The 20,991-nt window shown below is 35.1% G+C and overlaps 1 protein-coding gene across 23 annotated transcripts in view; it reads right to left on the reverse strand.

Annotated features, from left to right (window-relative positions):
• Nucleotides 1-5,213: 5,213 nt before the first annotated feature.
• Nucleotides 5,214-20,991, reverse strand: part of gro (groucho) — a 94,347-nt gene continuing 78,569 nt past the window's right edge. For 21 of the 23 annotated variants that reach the window (XM_067778639.1, XM_067778679.1, XM_067778672.1 and 18 more), the window contains 6 exons: nucleotides 17,079-17,135; nucleotides 16,634-16,816; nucleotides 10,643-10,917; nucleotides 9,895-10,568; nucleotides 9,621-9,820; nucleotides 5,214-9,532 (listed from right to left, as the gene is read on the reverse strand). In XM_067778639.1, the coding sequence (XP_067634740.1) occupies nucleotides 9,425-9,532; nucleotides 9,621-9,820; nucleotides 9,895-10,568; nucleotides 10,643-10,917; nucleotides 16,634-16,816; nucleotides 17,079-17,135 (1,497 nt within the window). In that variant the 3' untranslated portion in view covers nucleotides 5,214-9,424. The remainder of the gene's footprint in view (nucleotides 9,533-9,620; nucleotides 9,821-9,894; nucleotides 10,569-10,642; nucleotides 10,918-16,633; nucleotides 16,817-17,078; nucleotides 17,136-20,991) is intronic. The other 2 variants (XM_067778705.1, XM_067778695.1) reach the window with 1 other exon arrangement.

Here is a 20,991-nt window from a genome sequence, read left to right on the forward strand (position 1 = left end):
TTTTGGGCTCTTTGATAAAATGGTGAAGAAATGCAAAATGTTGCAGTTAGAAGAGTAAGTACTGAGACATATGGTGTTTTCGTTTCTGAAAATAATGTCGGCCTAAAGGTTCTTCTCAGCTCTCTCGTAGTTGTATATTCCTTTCACAAAATATTATCCACTAAATAAGAAAAGGGTACTATTACGTACAAATAGAGCCATTTTAAACAGCGAAAGGTGACCTAGTTCAAAAGTTAGAATTTAAGAATGCAACATGCAATGCAGGTTACGTTTTTCCCAGAAGAGAAAACGCACGCAATTAAGTATTCTTTTTTTTTTTCAATTATATTCTGATTTATTTATTTTATATTTCAATTAAATTTACGCTTCGCACTCGCGAATTTACATTTTCATTTTGTTTTCCAATTTTACTTTCGTTACTTAATTACATAATGCATCTTTTTGTTTTCTTTTTTATTTTAATTTTAATTACTATATATAAGTATTTGTATTAATATATGTATGTTATGTATATATCGTTAGATTAATTCACAAAGGTCCTAACCAACAGATTTTTCGAAACTGCCACTTTTTGAAAGCCATTTCTGCATGCAGTGAATGTAAAATAAAACGTTTTTTGGCTTACCCTGTAAAACTTTATATTTGTTGGTTAGGGCCTTTGTGAATTAAGTTAACGATATATACTATATATATATATATATATATATGCTATATATTACATATAGTTCTTTACCTCTTTACGTGTATGCGTGTATGTGTGTATTTTATGTATGGATGTGTATACAATAAACGTAAGTTTCGAAAATGAGAAGTAACTTAAAGTTTAGGAAGCCTACAAAGAGAAGAAATAACGAAATGTTGTTGTGAATTAGGAAGAGGAGAGGGGAAAAGGAGGGGAGACAATTTAGCATTTGAAGCATGGACAGGGTGTTTGGCTCACGTTGTCCCTATTTGCTTAACATATTTCTGCCTTTTGTTTATCCACCCACATCCACTTGACTATCATTAATTACATGCATATAATGCACTTTCTAGTTTTTTTACACACCTTTATTACCTTTTTCTTACTATAATGTCATTAATTTAAAATTTAAGCAGTTTTCTTAAAAATCTTTATTTTCTTACGCAATTGTGCGCCCTTATTTATATAAAACAGAAGAACGTTAATTACATGTACAAAGAAGTTATAAAATAAAATACGCTTAAGAAGCAAAAAACTAATAATAAAGCGTTTATAAATCAGGAAAAGCTATGCCCATTCCACAACAGCATGCATGGAGTAAAAAATTGCAGCAAAAACTCTAGAAATTTTTATAAATCCTTTTTTTTTTTTTAATTTAATTTTGCAATTAAAAAGCAGCTTGAATGTATTTTATGACAAAAAACTGTGTAAACTAATTTCGAAAACGGTTTCAAAAAAGTTAGAAAATCTAAAATTGCATCTCTTTTTGTTTATTTACGGAAATTAAAAATGGCAATTGAAAATCTCGTTTGCTTTTTTATTCTTAGGTGTATGTACATTAAGGTAGGCTTTGGCACAAAAAAAAAAAAAAATGTTGACAAATGCCAATTCTACAGATACCTCGAAATTCTATAAATATTTTTAAGTATACATGCATGCTCCCGTTTTCGAATTCGACAGAATTTCTCGTATTCGACTTGAAAAGCAGGGACCAATTGGGAAACGGGATTAAAATATACTATAGCTAACAAATCTTCAATTTATTTTGAATTAATTGCTCTTAAAATACCAAAAAAAAAAAATAATCAATTCAGCGATAGGTTCCATTACCCGATCACTAATGTTACGATTTGGCCTCTATTCTAGTTTTTTCAAATCGAACAAATAGAATGAAATAATGAATTGAAAGTAGTTGAAAAAGTTCAGTACATTTGCTGGAAAAACTGAAACCAAATCGTAAGTGGATTGAAAATGGTAGTTTTTTTAGAAAGCCTACCTTAAAAGAAAACAGAATTATGACGTCCCCAGCGGGTTAGGGGGCTTAGAATATACCCGTCGTAAGAGGCGACCAAAATACTAAATTGATTCAAGTGGTTGTGTAGCGCAGCCTTTTCAAGGGGTTGCCAGCGCAATATATACCTTCTCCAACGCAATTGTTAACCTCACCTACCCGTGGCGAATCCGCAGCAGAGGCACCAGCGTCCCTAAGTTCCGCAGGCATCTAAGGGGTGGGAGAGCGGTATGGCCTAGAAGGTTTCATGTGGTCATACCAAATCGTTCCCGAGATGGTCGGGCTTGTCCTTTAATGGTGCTTGTTACCGGAACGTACCGGATCTGTATCCGGCAAAGTACAATCAACATCGATAACACTCCCCAAGGCCGTCGGGGTGTGTCCTTAACGCTACAACAACAACAGAATTATGACGGGGTGTTCAATATGGGTGCGCATCCGGTCAGCTATTTTCAGCGAGTGATAGAATGATAACGATAACAATAGTTTCTTTAAAAATCAGGTGGGCGTGTCTGTTAAAATCCCGTCGATGCATTAGATAATACAATTGCCTTATCCGCAATGACAGAAAGTTTTCATTGATGTATCTCAAGCCACGTTAAGTGAACGAGTATCTAGGGCGTCTAAATGTTTAAGACTTAAAGTTAGTCATATATGTAATACGATTGTATATAAAGTCGATAAGGGAATGTACCCGAATTGTAATTTTTTCTTGTCACACTTATGCTGCTACAATTACAAATATATTGTAGGCTGTCGACCTTTCGATTTTAAAACTATTTGCTTTGCGAGCATTTTGCTATAGCAATTTAGTAGTAATACATATATGATTTAACTTAAAAATACTTCCTAAGCTCTAGTTTTTTGGATCAGAAAGGTTAGATAACAATAAAAATAAATACTCTTGCAAAGATCAATTATTTTAACCATTTAACCAGAGCTGCTCAAAATTTTTTATATGGAAGTGCAAATCACAATACATGTACAAAATTGTATGTGCACTGAAAAATTTTTGTATTTAAAAAACATGTTTTAAATTTTAATTGTTTGAGGTTGGGAAAAGTTGAAGATTTGGTTTCAAATTACAAAATGTTTGCTTAGAATATTACGTAAATAGTTATATCGTCAACGTTCAAGAGCCAATAAATTTAATACTGAACGTTGCGAAAATTACATTGATTAATTAATTAAAGTGAATGTGGAGATTTCCACGAATGTTGCATTAGCAATTGAGTTTGATAACTTTCGAAATGCTTAATTAGAGGGCTCCGCGCGGTTTTTTTTTTTTTAATTTATGTTAAAATTTACATATGTTACCAACAAAGATTACTGAGGTGCTTGAATACCACCTGAATTTAATAAAATGTTTAACAAGTAAATGATAGGCAGAGTTGCTTAAGCTGCAGACATTGGTGCTTTATCGGTAACCGTATCGGTAACCTTATAACAGCTGATTCGACCAACATTATGGGAATCAATGCAATCGATTATTGGTGCCGCTAAGGTCGTAACCGTATCGTAGCCAACCAATTGGTTTTTGGTTGCCGTCGTAACGATAAACAGCTGATTACGTTAGGGATACGACTACAGCGATACGACATACGGCACCAATGACTCCCACTTTAATGGTTCCCCCCACTTTCAATCTTCAGTTGGTGTCTCATAACCAAAAATAATATACCGAAATAAAATACAAAATCACAGAAACTACACCGTAGGAGAATCTCTAGTTCAAAACTAGTTCACTTCTACTGCATTCTGAACCACTAACAGTTCGCCTATCTATCTCTTTTACATGCTTTCAACTGTCGAATTTAACATTGCGATGCCCTAGGTGGCGGAAATTGTCCCGGCAACTTTATACGAATTTCCACTTTCGAACCAGATCTTTATTGGCACTTTTATGGATAGTTACGAACTAGTGTAAAATTTGACAGCTGACATCTAGTTCTTTCTTGGTAGTATTTCGTTGGCCCCGAACCGGAGCGAAATTCTACATGATGCTTCTAGTATGATATTATCGCATTTTTCGATAGTTCCGAAATGGTGGAAATGTTGAAAAAAAGGCATATTCATATGTAGTCGTAGCTCGTTAAAACTGGTATCAGTATTTTTGCTGGTGGCCTTTTTTTAAATGTATGTTAATTATGAACTATAAAAATCAAAACTATCGATTTTATAATTGCAAATATAGCCACTAACAAAATAGTACTTATTTGGCACTCTAGGTCTAGTTCCGAATCAGCAATTTGTATCACTACTTACTGACTTTCCTTGAGGATAATTAACTATTATCATATCTCTTCTTTTGGTACAGTTTTGCTTAGATTCTTTGGTCATATGCCCCATATATTTCAGCTCTGCGGTCAGTTATCTATTTTAATTTTATTTATGAATCAAATTTGATTACAAATTTTTTTCAGTGCTATGTTTTTGAATAATTTTTAGTTGTGAAATTGTTAATGTAAATTTTTTTATCATACACAAGTGCCTGAGCTTCATACGGGAAATTATATGTGAGGGCATATGGGAGTGCTATGGAAATTTTTTTTTATATTCAAAGTGTGAATTTGGATCTGTGCTAACGATTCAAAGCAAAACAAAAACAAAAGTGCTACAAGTGTGTAGGGGTTGAGCAGCCCTGCATTTAACAAACCGTTCTGAAAATTGTCATTATTCTATTTCTTACGTTTGAGAAAAAAAAATTTATTTCACCCATTTTCCGAAGTAAGCCTCAGATAACTATTTGAGCTTTCCATGTTCGAAATAAGAATCGTAAAATCTTTTTTTCAATTATTTTCTTTAAATAGAAAGTCGAAGACCTAACTACGACCACGCTTAACACCTTGTATATAAATAAGAAGGCAAATCGCCGATCGAAATTTTTAGTGAAAACCGTAACAGAGAAGTGTGATTCAACTGAACATTTCAAATATAAAAAAAATTACCAGAAAAATTTTGAAATGAAGATATGCACACATATCCATAAGAGTATTCTGCATGCTGTAAAAAAACATTTGAAAAAAAATTCTACGCTTTCTGTATTTTCTATACCCAAAAGCTGAATTTTTAATAAAAAAAAAAACAATTGTTTGCGCGACAAGTTTCTTACAATATTTAATTACATAAAATGTTCGTTGTATTTCGTTTTCTGTGCTAAATGCCGGGTAAAAAAATAAAGGAAACTTACATACACAAGTGGTGCGTTCTATTAGTGTGTTAAATTTTGTTTAGAAATGCTTTCCACGATCTCCATAGAGAAAACTACCACAGTGATTTCAAAAATATTCCAATTTTTCTATATTAGTAAAAATTTAACTTAAAAATTCCCGCTTTATTTCAATCTACCTCAGCTTTTAGTTTCAAAACACACTATCAAAATTTGTTTACAGAAATCCTTGACGCGGGTCTACCCTTCCCCCATGTCTTAAAAGGTGGACCGCAAATTATATGGGTGGTCGGCAGGCATCGGTGCAATTCAGAAACGAAATATCAAAGCCAAGAAGAATTAAACAAGGGGTGCCTCAGGGTGGTATCTTATCCCCACTTTTGTTTAATTTTTACATATCAAAACTACCTTCGCCACCAGGAGGAGTTACTATCGTTTCTTACGACGATGACTGCACAATAATGGCCACAGGCCCGGGCCCAAAGATCGATGAGCTTTGCAACAAAATAACCGGCTACCTCCCTGATCTCTCCAGTTTTTTCGCCTCGCGAAACCTGGCATTATCACCGACTAAATCATCACTATTTACAACCTGGACGTCCCAAATGTCGACCATTTTGAACATCCACGTCGATGGCACTACGCTACCGACTGTCCTACACCTCAAAATCTTGGGTGTGACGTTTGATCAGGATCTACATTTTGGTGAGCACGCAGCTGCAATTGTTCCGAAAATCCAGAGGCGTAATAAAATCCTCAAATCCCTTGCTGGCAGTACTTGGGGAAAAGACAAAGAAACGCTCATTACCACATACAAAGCAATTGGCCAGCCGTTTGCGTGCTACGCGTCCCCTATATGGTCGCCAAGCCTAAAAACTACCCACTGGAAGAAGCTACGGGCCTGCCAAAATACTGCGCTCAGAACCGCCACGGGCTGTCTTCTTATGTCCCCAGAACACCATCTACATAATGAGGCGAGAATACTCCCCATCAGGGAGGGAAATGAGATGCTAACCAAACAGTTTCTGTTGAATACCCAGAAAACTGGGCATCCCAACAGACCTAGGGGCTTAAGGAGTCATCTCTGTCAGCATTTTGAGGAAATACGGCACCTGAGAACTCAGCCGTATGAAGCAAAAGAACACAAGCAGGTCCTTGGTGAACTCCACAAACAGGCGTCGGACCTTTATGCCAGGAATTGCCTGGTGAATCCAGTACTCGAGGAACAGTACCCAAAACTTGCGGAAGAGGAACGCATACTCCCCAGGGAAACCCGAGTCACTCTGGCTCAACTTCGTTCTGGATACTGTAACAGGTTAAACTGTTACATATCCAGAATCAACCCCGACATACAAAATGTATGCCCCGCTTGCAATGTGTCTCCACATGACACCAACCATCTCTTTAATTGTAATGTGGAACCAACGCCTCTAACACCCCTTTCATTATGGTCCACCCCTGTCGAAACAGCAAGTTCCCTTGGACTCCCGTTAGAGGATATTGATGACAATTTGTGATCGGTCGCAGCTATTAGGTGGGGCGAAACATTGCTACAACAACAACAACAACGCGGTTTTTTTCACAAAAACGTGCAACCTTAGAATTTAGTTGAAAAGCGGACTATCTCAAAATTTTTGCATAAACGCTGCTGATATAGATTCTAGGACAGGCCGTTTTTCAATAAAATTCTATATAAATCATGTTTGAAAAGAAAAAAGGGCGTTTCTCAAACAATGTCTAGTATGGAACGCTTTTTGAAAATTTACTGGGATAGGACGGCAGCCTAGATAGGGTTATATTCCACTCAGTAGGTGATATTTTACAGTCAACATACTCTGGAAAACAAAACAAGTAATTTTACTGGAAATCCGAAAATTAATTAAGGTATAGTGGGGAAGTTGACATATCGCTCATTTACTTCAATAGTGTCATAACTCAAAAAACATGACTTTTGAGTTAATAACATATAAACGTACCCAATAACGTGATCTATGTTGTATAAAAAAATATTTGGGATCCGTTACAAATTTACCACGTGCTATACAAATGAAAATATGCCTTTATATGCGCAACATATGGCAATTAAAATCTTTGAATGGCTCTCCTGGAAAATTGTGTTTTTTGAATTATGACTCTATTGAAGTAAATGAGCGATATGTATGAGACAAATCAAATATTAGTTATCTCCCCAAAAAGAGAATAAATAAACGTTTTTAATAAGCAAAAGAAAAAAAGCACTAACATAAAAATCTTATTTAAGTTATTAATTGCAGCGCGTAAGAATATTTAAAAATGAGAATTTCACAAAACCTCCCATATCAAAAAATTATCAGACAAGATAAGGTTTTCACAAGAAATTTCGAATCGATTTTGAACCCACAACGTACGATTTGCTTTTCACTGTTTTAGGGGAGATTTAATAACTGTGCGTTTTAAAATTTACACTTTTTCTTCACATAATTTGTATGAAGGAAAATGTACATTTCAAATTACATACATATTTACTGAATACAACCCCTGGTAACCGCTTTTAAATCTTTCAGTTACATTTAAGTTAGCTTGGTCAAGGCTACTAGAATTGAAATCGAAACATTTTTTCATTACGAGATAATCGGAACAGAGTTTTAAATAGAGTTCGAGAATTTTTTAAGCTGAAATAACGTTCGCTGCTCTTAAAAATACCTAAAAAGGATATTCTACATTTCAGAATTGCTTCGAAATCCATATATTTATGTGGGTGCAGAGACATACGATAATGAGTAGCTAAGCTTTAAGATAAAATATAATTAAAAATGTGAGGAGGAAGTATATTAAGTTAACTTTAGCAAATATTATAAGTTCAATAAAATCCCTGAACATAAGAAATTAAATTTAAATATTTCATTTGTGTCTCATTTCCTTTTTTATTTTTAGTTATTATTTTTCTACAATACATAAATGTAATGTAAGTTGATTTTATTTTATACTTACTTTAATTAAAAATATATTCTAACAAAATGTTTATTTAAGTTACTCGTTGTTGGATTTTAATTACGGAATTATTCACGAATTTAGCAACTATTAGCGCCAACTGCCCGTTGCAACCAACAACAAGCATAGTTATATTTGAAATGTGTCGCCTACATACATATATCTGCAAAGCTTTACGCGACGGTGGAACAGCGTTCATATGTATATATGACCCGGTCTATGAAAAGGTGGCTTATGACTCAAAAAATGTTTCCACTTTTTTCTGTTTTCGATAGTTTTTGTGACGCTTTCACGTGGTGAAAACTAGAAAGTCCTAACTTGCTTAGAAGTGTACTAAAAATGTAGAGAAAGAAAAGCACAAATGAAAGACGATGAAGCCTTTGGTTTCTTCGATGCCACTTTGGTGGCTGGTGAAACATCCTCAGATTTTATTGATAGCATTTTTTTGGATGGCAATGGAGCCAAAATATCAGAAACTGGTTTGTGCTTTGCCATTTGGGCATGACTGTTCATAATGCAAAAGAAAAACTACTAGGAAATTGAAGAAATGCATTGTTTATCTTTAACAGCTGTTTCTCGCAATTTCTTTTTTGAGTCATAAGTCACCTTTTCATAGACCGGGTCACATTTATTGCTTTGCTTATCGATTGGTCAGCTCTATTAGCGCACCAGATATTAACAAATATATTATTTACTTTAACTTAGCTTTTCAATTCGTTCTATAGCTTAGTTGCTTCCAAATAATAAGCAAATTCTTGCTACATACACTCCTGTTGAAAATTTTTGTTACTTTTACATTACATTTATTTATTAATTTTCGTTTGTTATTTTGCTCATGCGGCGCATTTGTTTGCATAGTTTTTCGTTTATTTTTTATTTTTTTTCTTGTCTCATTAATTTTAGTTTACTTAAAATTACTTATAAACTACAATTTGTTTATGTATGTATATATATAATTTGATGTATATTTTAAGTTTTATTTTATGCTTTTTGTTGCTATTTTTTGTTACCATTATCCACTGCTGCGCGTGCTATTTATTTAACGCAACGCTTTCTTCACAATCTCATGCCTTTTCAGTTTCCGTTTTTTGGGCATCCTCACTGCTCATGTTTTTTTCTTCGTACTCTTAGACTGCTATGCTTTGGGCGACTGAAAAAATTTCGCCACTTATCAACTTTCATAGCTTTTTTGTTTGCATTTGTTTGATTGTGTTTGACTGCTCTGTTTTGTGTAGAAATATGTTAGCATATAAGAAAGTTATGAATATTTCTTCGGTTTTGTAAAATTTGTCAAAAATAAAAGTCACGCTTATTAGTAAATAACTTCGTAAACCGTTGCTTTTTTGTCGCCAGAGCCTGTCACAATGTATTTGTCATCGGTTGATATGTCGCAACTAAGTACTGATGAAGTTTCTTTTGACTACACATGTTTTAAAAAGGAAACAAAAGTTTATATGAATTCATTTTATAATTACTTTATTTCTCAGTTACGTGAAAATTTAACTCACCTGGAATATGCTTGCACCGTAAGGTGTTCTCCAAGCATTCAACAGATTATCCTTGCCAGTCGAAACGAACCATTTACCACATGTGGCGAATCTTAAAGAGAGCACACAGCTTTCATGAAGATGCAGTTGATATTTGTCTGATTTGGATGCGTGCAATACTTCGACATGTGAATTTTCCATACCCACAGCGAGCCAATCGCCTGCAATACCAGAAATACGCAATTTATGTATCAAACCAGTAAATACTTTTAACAAATTTTTAATACGATTTTACCTGTCGGACAATAGCCGAGCGAGAATATTTGGGAACTAAAATCATGTTGTTGTAGCTGACGTCCCTCACGTAAATCCCATGAACGCACTGTGTTGTCTAAACCACCAGTCCACAGACGTGTCCCATCAGGACTAATGTCAATACATGAAGCGCCATCAGTATGTCCTTGAAATTGCCGCACCAATATTTCATTGTGAAGATCCCAAACGGCTATATTACCATCACTACAGCACGAGAAGCACACCTTCGAATCAGGACTAATGGCGAGTGCATAGCATGCCGGCGCTGCTGATGTCAGTTCGGCTTTGATACGTGGCGTCGGACTAGCCAAATCCCATATGGAAAGATTAGACGCTTCACCGCCAACAATGAGCGTTCGACCGTCGGGTAGTAATTTCACGGATCTTATATAATTGTCACGTTGCAGACAGTCTAATTGGCTGACTGGATTTTTATTGTTCGGCTGTGAAATGTCCCAAACTTTGACGCAGCCTTTGCCGCCTGTGTAAACATATTTTGTGGGATTCGAAATAGTTACAGCGCACACAACTTCACCATGTGATAGTGTGTTAATTTGTCGTGCGTGACGTGGTATACCAACACCGACTAATGCGTCTGAAGGGAACGGAACCGGTTGTAAGCTGCCTTCACCATTCATGTGAAACGAATAAGCGCTGTTCGAAAGGAAAATAACATCAATAAATGGAATAAAAAAACATTCATAATTTTATTGTATATATATTCTTACGGCTTTCCACCAGTTAACGCTTGAGGATGTGGAATGCCATTTGTTCGTACGTGCGCATGCGGATCGTAGGGTAATGGTGGCGGTCTACCATATGCCGGATCGGATGGTGGTCTCTGGTAGGGATCAGCGGGTCGCTGATATGGTGAGGCTGGATATCCTGCTGGCGGTGGACCACCTTGTGGCATTAGCTGTTTCGGGTTTACACCTGGTGCTGGTGCGGCAGCGTTTGGGGTGGGAGTGCGTGCCTTTGCGCCCGGTGTGCCTGGTTTATCCATCTTAAAAGAGAAGAAATATACAAATCAGTAGGCCGATATAATAACAAAAAATTGAGAAGAAATATAAATATATAGATGTATATTAAAGTCAAATAAAACGAGCCCAACCACAAAAATATAAAAAATCTTATCCTTAATATAAAAATGTAAATGTCTATTGAAAGGATAGGAAAAAAAATAAAAAGTGTTTAAGTACTTCCTTCATATAAATGGACCAGAAAAAACGAAAAAAATTCTTTTTAAACAAAGACATTATTTTGTTGAACTTTAATGTTCAAATTTTAACATAGAACTACTGTAAAAAATTTTATAAGGATCAAAAATATTAAGGTGAAGCGCACGTTGTCGAACTCAGGTAAAGATTACATCGAAAGTCTATTAATTGCACTCCATCTTTATATTTTTTTTCCTCATAAAATTTTTATCAGTATTTATGTTAGAATTTCATATAAATCCCAACAGGCCTATCTGTAAATGATTTTAAAAGTAACTTAAAGTAAACTTGCTGTGTTAAACGATATATAAGCGTTTTCAATATTAAATATATTTTAATGTTTTTCAGAAAACATTTTGTAAACGTTGAGGGTAAATATTTATAAATATTTTAACTTCTCCAAGAATGCGTAAGAATTGTAGCTAAACTTGATTTAATGTATTGTTACGAATATTATCATCACTAAGCAGATACTAAGCAGCCACTCGTATGTACGTAAACAAATCAATCATCATGTACACACATACATACAAAGCAGCAGAGACATACTCACAAACGCATGTCATCATCAGTCGAAGTAGTACTCACATATACAAACTACAAATATACATGTATATGGCTAGTAACCAAGCATGAAGTTCGCGAAATTACTAGACCTTAGAAGAAAAGTGTGAACGAGGAAACCGAGAGTATAAAATCAGAGCAAGGTGAAGCATGACTAATCAGTTTTGATTTAAGCACGCTATTGTGAAGTAAGAGTTATTGAGAAGTACTCTCAAACTAGTCTAATAAAGACCATTTTGCAATACTAAATATTGGAGTAATTTATTCAACAGTTTAGCGATTCGAATGTTAGCAGAACTTTTCAAATAAGCGGAATTTCCCTAAATTCGTTACAGTATGTATGAAATTAAGAAATGATATGTGTGCACTTGTATTATACGTATAAATTACACCACTTATGCGTATTATAATTATTATTAAATTACACAACTTATGCGTATTATTATTATTATTAAATTACACAACTTATGCGTATTATTATTATTATTAAATTACACTTTTTTCTGGGTATTGGATCAAGCCAACTTTTTTGAGGAGATTGAGGCTTAAGTATAAAAAGTACTATTTCCGTTTTTCGAAGCTAGCCTCCAAAAAAAAGATATCGGCTTTCAAAGTTCGAAATTCTACATTTCGAAATTTAATTTTTTTTGTTAAAGCGTTCAGCAAATTAAAAAAATAAAAATGTGGTCGTGGTCCGCTGTTGTTGTTGTTGTAGCAGTAGCAGTGGTCGTGGTCCGCTCTTTCCCCATATTTAAAGCGCTAAATTCTTTTTTTGAGAAATTTAGTATAACAGCTGTTATACGAGGTGAAAAGTCAGATAGTCCCATGATAGTGGCTAATACTTTCATGTCTGCACTGGAATTGCTCGTACTGTAATTTTTCAAAAAAAGAATTCAGCCATTCAAATAAAAAACAAGCAGACCACACTTTTACTTTTACTTTTTTATTTTGCTAAATAAAAAAATTTTGGAGGCTAACTTCGAAAAACGTAGATAGTACTTTGTCTACGTAAGCCTAAATCTCTACAAAACAGTGGGTTTGGTCCAATACCCAGCCGGCTGTTGCACAGTGTTATTGAAAAAATTGATTGATATAAAAACTATCGTTTAAAAAAGCATTAGAAAAATATTTATAAAAAGATTTATTTTAACAATTTCTTATAAGCGTACATTTATAAGCTTAAAAGCAGGCAGCCGTTTCAATTATTTGACGCTTATTTCTAAACGATTTTTTTGAGAAAACTTATTAAAAAGTTACATAACGTTTACTTTGCTTGTTGGTAAAGTTCAACAAGATAATGTCTTTGTTTAACAACATTTTTCGTTTTTCTGGTCTATTTATATAAAGGAAATACTTAAAAAAAAATTTATCTTTTTATTTTCTTCTTTTCTTTCATTGTCAAGGTGTCCTGAACTATGTAAGAACAGGGTTTCATGTTCTAGCTCAATGAGTAGTAGCTTAAAAATCGCTCCCAAGATGCCACAATTCTAAATGGATTTTTTAATACCTCTTAAATATCTCGACTCCTGCCCCAACTAGAAAACTCTTATCCTAAATATTACAACTTTATAAAGCCCGCAGTTTCGTTCAAAGTTTCAGGTCTCTGGCTTGTTGGGAAGTTTCTTAAAACTCGAAAGCAAAATTTCCAAGTTGGGACGATTCTTTGAGTTTTCACGGTCTCTGGACGACCAGCGAAAATTCTTTTCCTCATGCTACATTTTCATGAGATTGTACTTCAGTATGTATGTTCTTAGTTTCAAGAATCTAGCTCTACGGGAAGTTACTCAAAAAGCGGTCGCAAGATTCCACATGTTGTAAATGGAGTTTCTAAATATCTTGATCCCTGTCCCAGTGGCGAATGATTCGTATCTTTTGACAATTGCCTACCTTTTCGACATAACGCTAGAAATGAACGAAAATTATAAAAATACCATGGCTAGACGAAATCGTTAAGAGACGATTCGTCGTTGTTGTATTAACAGTGCTTCGATCCATTCAATAGGTGCGACCACTCTAAAATTGTCATGAAACTCCTACAACGGGAGTCCAAGGAAACTAGTAGTTTCAAAAGGGGTGGACCATAGGGATGCTGCTGTTAGAGGCAGAGGTTCCACATGACAATTGTAAAGATGGTTGGTGTCATGTGGGGACTCATCGCATACAGGACATACATTACGTATATCAGGGTTGATTCTGGGCAAGTAAGAGTTCAACCTGTTACAGTTGTAGTGACTCGTGTCACCCTTGGTAGTCTTCTTTCTTCTTCTACAATTTTTTACACTTACAACACCCTGCTGGATACTCAACCAAACCAAATTTTTTTAAGGGGTCCAAAACGTCTATTGGGCTTTCATATTCGAAAATCGAACCCTCTCAATATATTTTTTGAAACTTTTTTATTTAAACAAACGGTAAACATTTTTTTCAATTTCAACCAAAAAAATTGAAGACCACGATTGATCGAGCTGACAGAAAAGTCACACATACATACATATACGAGAAAATAGAACGGAGATATCAGTTTTTTGCTTAAGACTCAAGGTTAAAAAAATGGTTTGGTCTACACAAAAAAAAAAACACTTGAAAAATTTCAACAAGGTTACCAGGACAATCAAACCGTACGATGCAGATTCAAAACCGATTCGAAATTTGTTTCGTGAAGACCGAAATAAGCCAGTGTTGTTGTTCTTGTTGTAGCAGTGCTTCGCCACACCTAATAGGTGCGACCGATCACAAATTGTCACCAATATCCTCTAACGGGAGTCCAAAGAAACTTGCTGCTTCAACAGGGGTGGACCATAATGAAAGGGGTGTTAGAGGCGTTGGTTCCACATTACAATTAAAGAGATGGTTGGTGTCATGTGGGGACACATTGCAAACGGGGCATACATTTTGTATGTCGGGGTTGATTCTGGATAGGTAAGGGTTTAGCCTGTTACAGTATCCAGAACGAAGTTGAGCTAGAGTGACTTGCGTTTCCCTGGGGAGTATGCGTTCCTCTTCCGCAAGTTTTGAGTACTGCTCTTTGAGTACTGGATTCACCGGGCAATTCCTGGCATAAAGGTCCGACGCCTGTCTGTGGAGTTCACTGAGGACCTGCTTCTGTTTCATTGCTTCATACGGCTGAGTTCGCAGGTGCCGTATTTCCTCATAATGCTTACGGATATGACTCCTTAAGTCCCTAGGCGGTATTGGCTCATCAATCAGATGTCTGTTGGGATGCCCAGGTTTCTGGCGCAGTGACGGTTCTGAGAGCAGTATTTTGGCAGGCCTGTAGCTTCTTCCATAAGCCAGTGTGCTTCATCCCAGCATTACAAATTTGTCTCTTGCGTTATCCACTTGTCGAGCTTCATCACTTTTTTCCATTTTTATAAATTTTCGATACAGAAAAAGTGGGGGTGGCTTGTAACCGATTTCGCCTTTTTCACAGCAAACAATTACCGTAAAATATGTTCGATAGAATTTAACTATGTATTTTTGTTGAACCTATGTTTATGTGAAGAGATTTATTAAAAATATAAAAATTTTTTCATGGGGGCGTTGTAGTCAATCGATTTTGCCACTGGTCTATATACAGGTCTATGGCGGCCACCATGGTGTGATAGTAGCGTGCTCCGCCTACCACACCGTATGCCCTGGGTTCACACCCCGGACAAAGCAACATCAAAATTTTAGAAATAAGATTTTTCAATTAGAAAAACATTTTTCTAAGCGGGGTCGCCCCTCGGCAGTGTTTGGCAAGCACTCCGGGTGTATTTCTGCCATGAAAAGCTCTCAGTGAAAACTCATATGCCTTGCAGATGCCGTTCGGAGTCGGCATAAAACATGTAGGTCCCGTCCGGCCAATTTGTAGGGAAAATCAAGAGGAGCACGACGCAAACTGGAAGAGAAGCTCGGCCTTAGATTCTTCGGAGGTTATCGCGCCTGTTGTTGTTGTTGTTGTTGTTGTTGTTGTAGCGATAAGGTTGCTCCCCGAAGGCTTTGGGGAGTGTTATCGCGCCTTACATTTATTTATTTATATTACCGGGGGCATATTTTTTAAAATTGTTTCTTTCAAATGCAGACGCTGTCGCGCTCTTTTTCTGGGACATATAGCTTGCGTCATAAAATCACTAGCCAAGTTTCACTAGTTTAGCAGTATTTTATAACGAGCTATCCCACTCTTTCCATTTTTTGATTTGGAAAATGTGTGCGTGATTACAGTCCAAACTTGTCCATTTATTTTCTATACCAAACTATTTATTTATTTATTATTAGAGGAAATAATACTATAATAAAAAAGAGTTCTGAAACTGTTTTAACAGTATTTCAAAAAAAAGGAAAATGTGTTTCCCTACAACATTTTCAAGTTCTTTGAGCTTTTCTAAAAGGCATTTTTGTTTTACTCCATTTTAGATGGGCTTTGCTGAAATCCAATATTTTTTGTTCTTAAAAATAGGGCTTTATGCATTAAACCCGCTTCGACGGCAAAGTTACTACTTGGTAACTTTACTCAGACAAATATACCTGTGAGCACCGTTCTATTAGTAAATATAAATTCAGTTTTATTTTTAACATAAATTGAATTTTCACATATGCGACGTTCCGCGAGAAACGGCCCTTTACTCGAATGCTGTTGATTTTATACGACGAGCAGGTATGTTAGGTCGTGTGCGCTAAGCTTTCGCATGATCACCCGTATGCGGCACACTTATTGTCGACTTTCGACTGCTCATAACTCAAAAATTAATAAAGACATAGATCACCGGTGGTTACCAATTTCGAGAACAAACTTTGATTCGAAAGAAATAGGCAAGGCCGAGTTATGTTTAACAACTTGTGTTATCTTTTTTCGTATCTATTTGAAACAATAAGATGTGTTAATATCGACAGACGGCAAAGTTCACACCCTTCAACGAGTACTCAAAAATTAGCGCTATATTAATATTTTACACTTACATCTTTAGTTTTTAGGCTGGGAGTTGAGCGCGATGAACTGGAGCCGGAACGTGATGGTGGTCGATCATTTGGTGGCTTAACACCACTACTGCCCGGCTTATCAAGACGTTCACCGTTCAGACTTTCACGATCACGCGCTTCCATTGACATGTGTTCGCCGTTCGGACGTGGCGAGTGTGATTCCTATAATTGTAATAATAACAAGATAAATAAACGATTATGCGTATCACTAAAACAAATATGTATGTATGTATTGAATAAGCTTAAATATTAAAAAAAAATTGATAAATAAAATGAAAAGTGAAATGCATTCAAAAATAATAATTCATTGGGTTGGGAACAATTGGTTAGCTCACTGTGCATAATAATTCCATTTAAATAATATTTTTGTTTGTCCTTTTGAATTCTATTTACATTTTGCTTTGGATAGACAAACTCAACTCACCATTTCATTTGCAACATCTACGACTAAATCTTGATCGCTTTTATCTCCTTCATCATCCTGCAAAAATTTTGAAAAATAAAAATTGTTAACAACTCACGAAAACTTGCTTTTTTAACGTTTTGAAATCATTTCGGCTAAATAAAATATCAAAACTAAAATCTGTTTTTACACAAAATAGAGAGAAGCGCAACTGAAATCAAAAAAAAAATCATTAAAAACAAAAAAGCGAACAGGAGAAAGAGAAAATACAAAAGCAAGTAACTGACTACTAATAAAAAAATATTCAACAAAAATATGTTAGATGTGAAAGCAGGTAATACATCAACGGACAAATAATAATCATTATGGCTTGTGGTAAAATGGAGGAAGAAATTTAAATTTAATTTATTTTAGGTTTAACAAGTACGGGTTACTACAAATCAAAAAAAACTACACTTAAAACCAATGAATATCTACTAAAAGCTATAACAAGAAATATCTCTTAGAAATAAATTATACCTATATTTTATTAAAAGTAAAAGTAAACAACATACAGCGTGTGGCAAGCTTGAAAAATATAGCAATAAAATAAAAATTGTAAAATCCAAATTAACAAAAGTATTAACTATGAAATCAATACCACAAAAATTTACTATACAGCAATGTAAAATGTAATAACAATTAATGCAATATACATTTTCATTGGTTGATAAAAGCGTAATAAAACAAAAAAAAAAATAAACAGTACTAAGGACAGACGTGCACAGCACAACGCCATCCTGCTAATCTCATTCATATATTACTTGTTTTTTGTATAGTTTCTTTTTTTACTTTGGTTTAACAAAATATTATGGTGAGTTGAGTGCTACAATTTTAATGCCAAAATTTTTGAACAAAATATAATTTCAATAAAATTTGTTTCCATTTCAATAAAATTTATTTTCCATTTATATATAATTTACATTCAAAGTTTGCTTTTTTAACATACAAATCAATGAGATTTTTTACACTGTATTATAAATGCAAATTGGTGCCAATGCATTACAACATTTTTGACATATAACAACATTTGATTCACTCGTAAAATATGTAAATATGTTTCTCTTTTAAGTTTGGTTAGGCGAGCAGGACAGTGGTGGTGATGATGAAGAAGGCAGTAAGTAATATGGTAGTGAAATTGGATTCTGTAATGACTATTGTACTAATATTAGTTAAGTTATAAATAGTAAACATACATAGTTAATAATACACATATATCATATCGTAGACAGAGGAGAGCAGTCAGTATCCATATCTCGATTGGGTTAAAAACGCCCTATGCGATGATTTAAATTTAAATTATATTTTCTATTTTTTCTATAATCACTCAAGCAATATATTGCAATTTGCACATTCAAAATGTCCTTAGCAAAAAACATTTACCGAAGATGCAAGGCGGTTTTAAGGTTTTAAGGGTACTAAAACAGAATGGGCTAGACAGAAGAGAATGTCCATTACTTCCGTATTTAAGATGTTTGAAAAAAGAGACCAATTTTTCAACATATGTAAGTATGTCAAATCTACATTTAATTATGTACATATATCTTAAATGCACTGGCGAAACTGTATGTTTATGGACTTTTCGTCCGTAAAAACAAAAATAAATAAGTAATTAAAAAAGTGGACACACGCCAATTTATTTTTGAAGCTAATTTCAGAAGTGAATTTAATGTTGTTGTTGTAGCGATAAGGTTGCTTTGAGGAGTGTTATCGATGTGATGGTCCTTTGCCGGATACAGATCCGGTACGCTCCGGTAACACAGCACCATTAAGGGGCTAGCCCGACCATCCCGGGAACGATTTATATGGCCACATTAAACCTTCAGGCCATCCCTCCCACCCCACCCCCAAGTTCCATGAGGAGCTTGGGGTCGCCAGAGCCTCGTCTGTTAGTGAAACAGGATTCGCCGCGGATAGGTGAGGTTGACAATTGGGTTTGTAGAAGCTATATATTGCGCTGGCAACCTGAAGGGTTGCGCTACACAGCCCCTTGAATCTGATATTTTAGTCGCCTCTTACGACAGGCATACCTACCGCGGGTATATTCTGACCCCATAACCCGCTTTCACTTTCACTTTCTAATGAAAGTGAATTTAATCTTTCTAATTGCTACACTTTATCCAAACTCTTCACTTCAACATATTTTAAATACTCTTATACCGTTTTCACACAGAAACTTAATCGAATAACAATTATATTCAATGAAATAATTAATTTCCCCTTTTCATACAGAGCCTTTGGCTTCATTAATCGAACATCTGTCAGCAGCCCCAAAAAAATATTTCGTTTTTACAAAAAATAGTTAAAATGGAAATCAGCCGTTTCCTTCTTAACTATAAATACAATCAAAATAAAATGCATGCGCAACTACCCATAGATGTGCCAATTTTCTAAAAAGCCATATCGTTAGCTTGATGTGAAAATGTGCTAAGTCACTTTTTTTTGAAAAATTGTATTTTAATGCAGTTTTAGAACTGTATTCGAAATACATCGATCACAAAAAAAAAAGATTATTATTTTTTAATTTTTACGTGATGTGGGGAATGATGTGTAAATGTGCTAACTCGTCAGCTGTTAAAAAAAATGTGCTAAGTCAACCTGTCAATAATATTGTAACGAATTTACTGAAATTCCTCTTATTTGCAACCTTCTACTGACGTTCGTATCGCTAAACTGTTGAATAAATAAATCCAATATTCAATAATGCAAAATGGCCTTTATTGGAGTACTTCACAATAACACTTATACTTCGCAACCAATAGCGTGCTTAAATCAAACTGATTCCATGATTGCTCAGCTTGCGCTCTTTTATACACTTCGATTTCCTCGTTCGCATACTTCCAGGCGTTTCTAGAATTTAACTTAGTTACCAGCTATAACTACAGATGCACGTTATAGCTTCTCATGTGCGCGTTTATATGTGAGTGATACTTGCACAAATGATTGCCTACTTTTGTGAGCATCTCAGATAAGATATATGCATGTGTTTGTGCGTTTCTCTCCGCTGCGTGTACGTACATGTGTAGACATAATGATTAATTTGTTTACGTACATACAAGTGTGGCAGGTTGCTTTATTTTTGTTGTGGCTTTATTTACTTAGTATCAGATTAGTGATGTGAGTATCACTTAGTGTTACAATATCAATCTGAATACTAGTCATTTCTTTGTGCGCGCATTTTATTTAATCCATTCAGTCTAAAAGTACATGCTTTGTTGTTGTTATATTAACGATAATGACACTCCCGAAGGATGTGGGGAGTGTTACCGATGTTGATGGTCCTTTGCCGGATATAGATCCGGTAAGAAAGCACTATTAAGGTACTAGCCCGACCATCTCGGGAACGATTTATATGACCACATTAAACCTTCTAGGCCATCCCGCCCTCCCCACCCCCTGGTTCCATTAGGAACTTGGGGTAGCCAGAGCCTCGGCTGTCGCCACGGTTAGGTGAGGTTGACAATTGGGTTGGAGAAGCTATATATTGCGCTGGCATCCCCTTGAGAGGGTTGCGAAATTGGATTCACCTAATTGAGACATGCTTTTGGTGTTTGATAAATGCTTTGCGCTGACTATAATCTACTTAAATTCTTACATGTCGATAACTACATGCTTTCTTACAGACTAGTTAGAAATAGAAAACAATTCAAACTTAAACTTATATAAGCTGTTATTAAAGCTAATAACACTACTGAATCGATTTGCTGGATGTATACTCCTAGTTATAGGTTCATTCATAGCATAATTCGTTTTATGAGTTATTTCGATAAATAATATATTATGCCGAAGATCACGCAGTGGAATATATGGAATGAACAAATTAGATAAATCAGAGCAATTCGTGCTAAAGTTTATTACAAGATTATAGGCAAGCATAAGTGAGATAAAAGTTCTT

Source organism: Eurosta solidaginis, chromosome 1, assembly GCF_040869045.1.
Source record: "Eurosta solidaginis isolate ZX-2024a chromosome 1, ASM4086904v1, whole genome shotgun sequence".
NCBI lineage: Eukaryota > Metazoa > Arthropoda > Insecta > Diptera > Tephritidae > Eurosta > Eurosta solidaginis.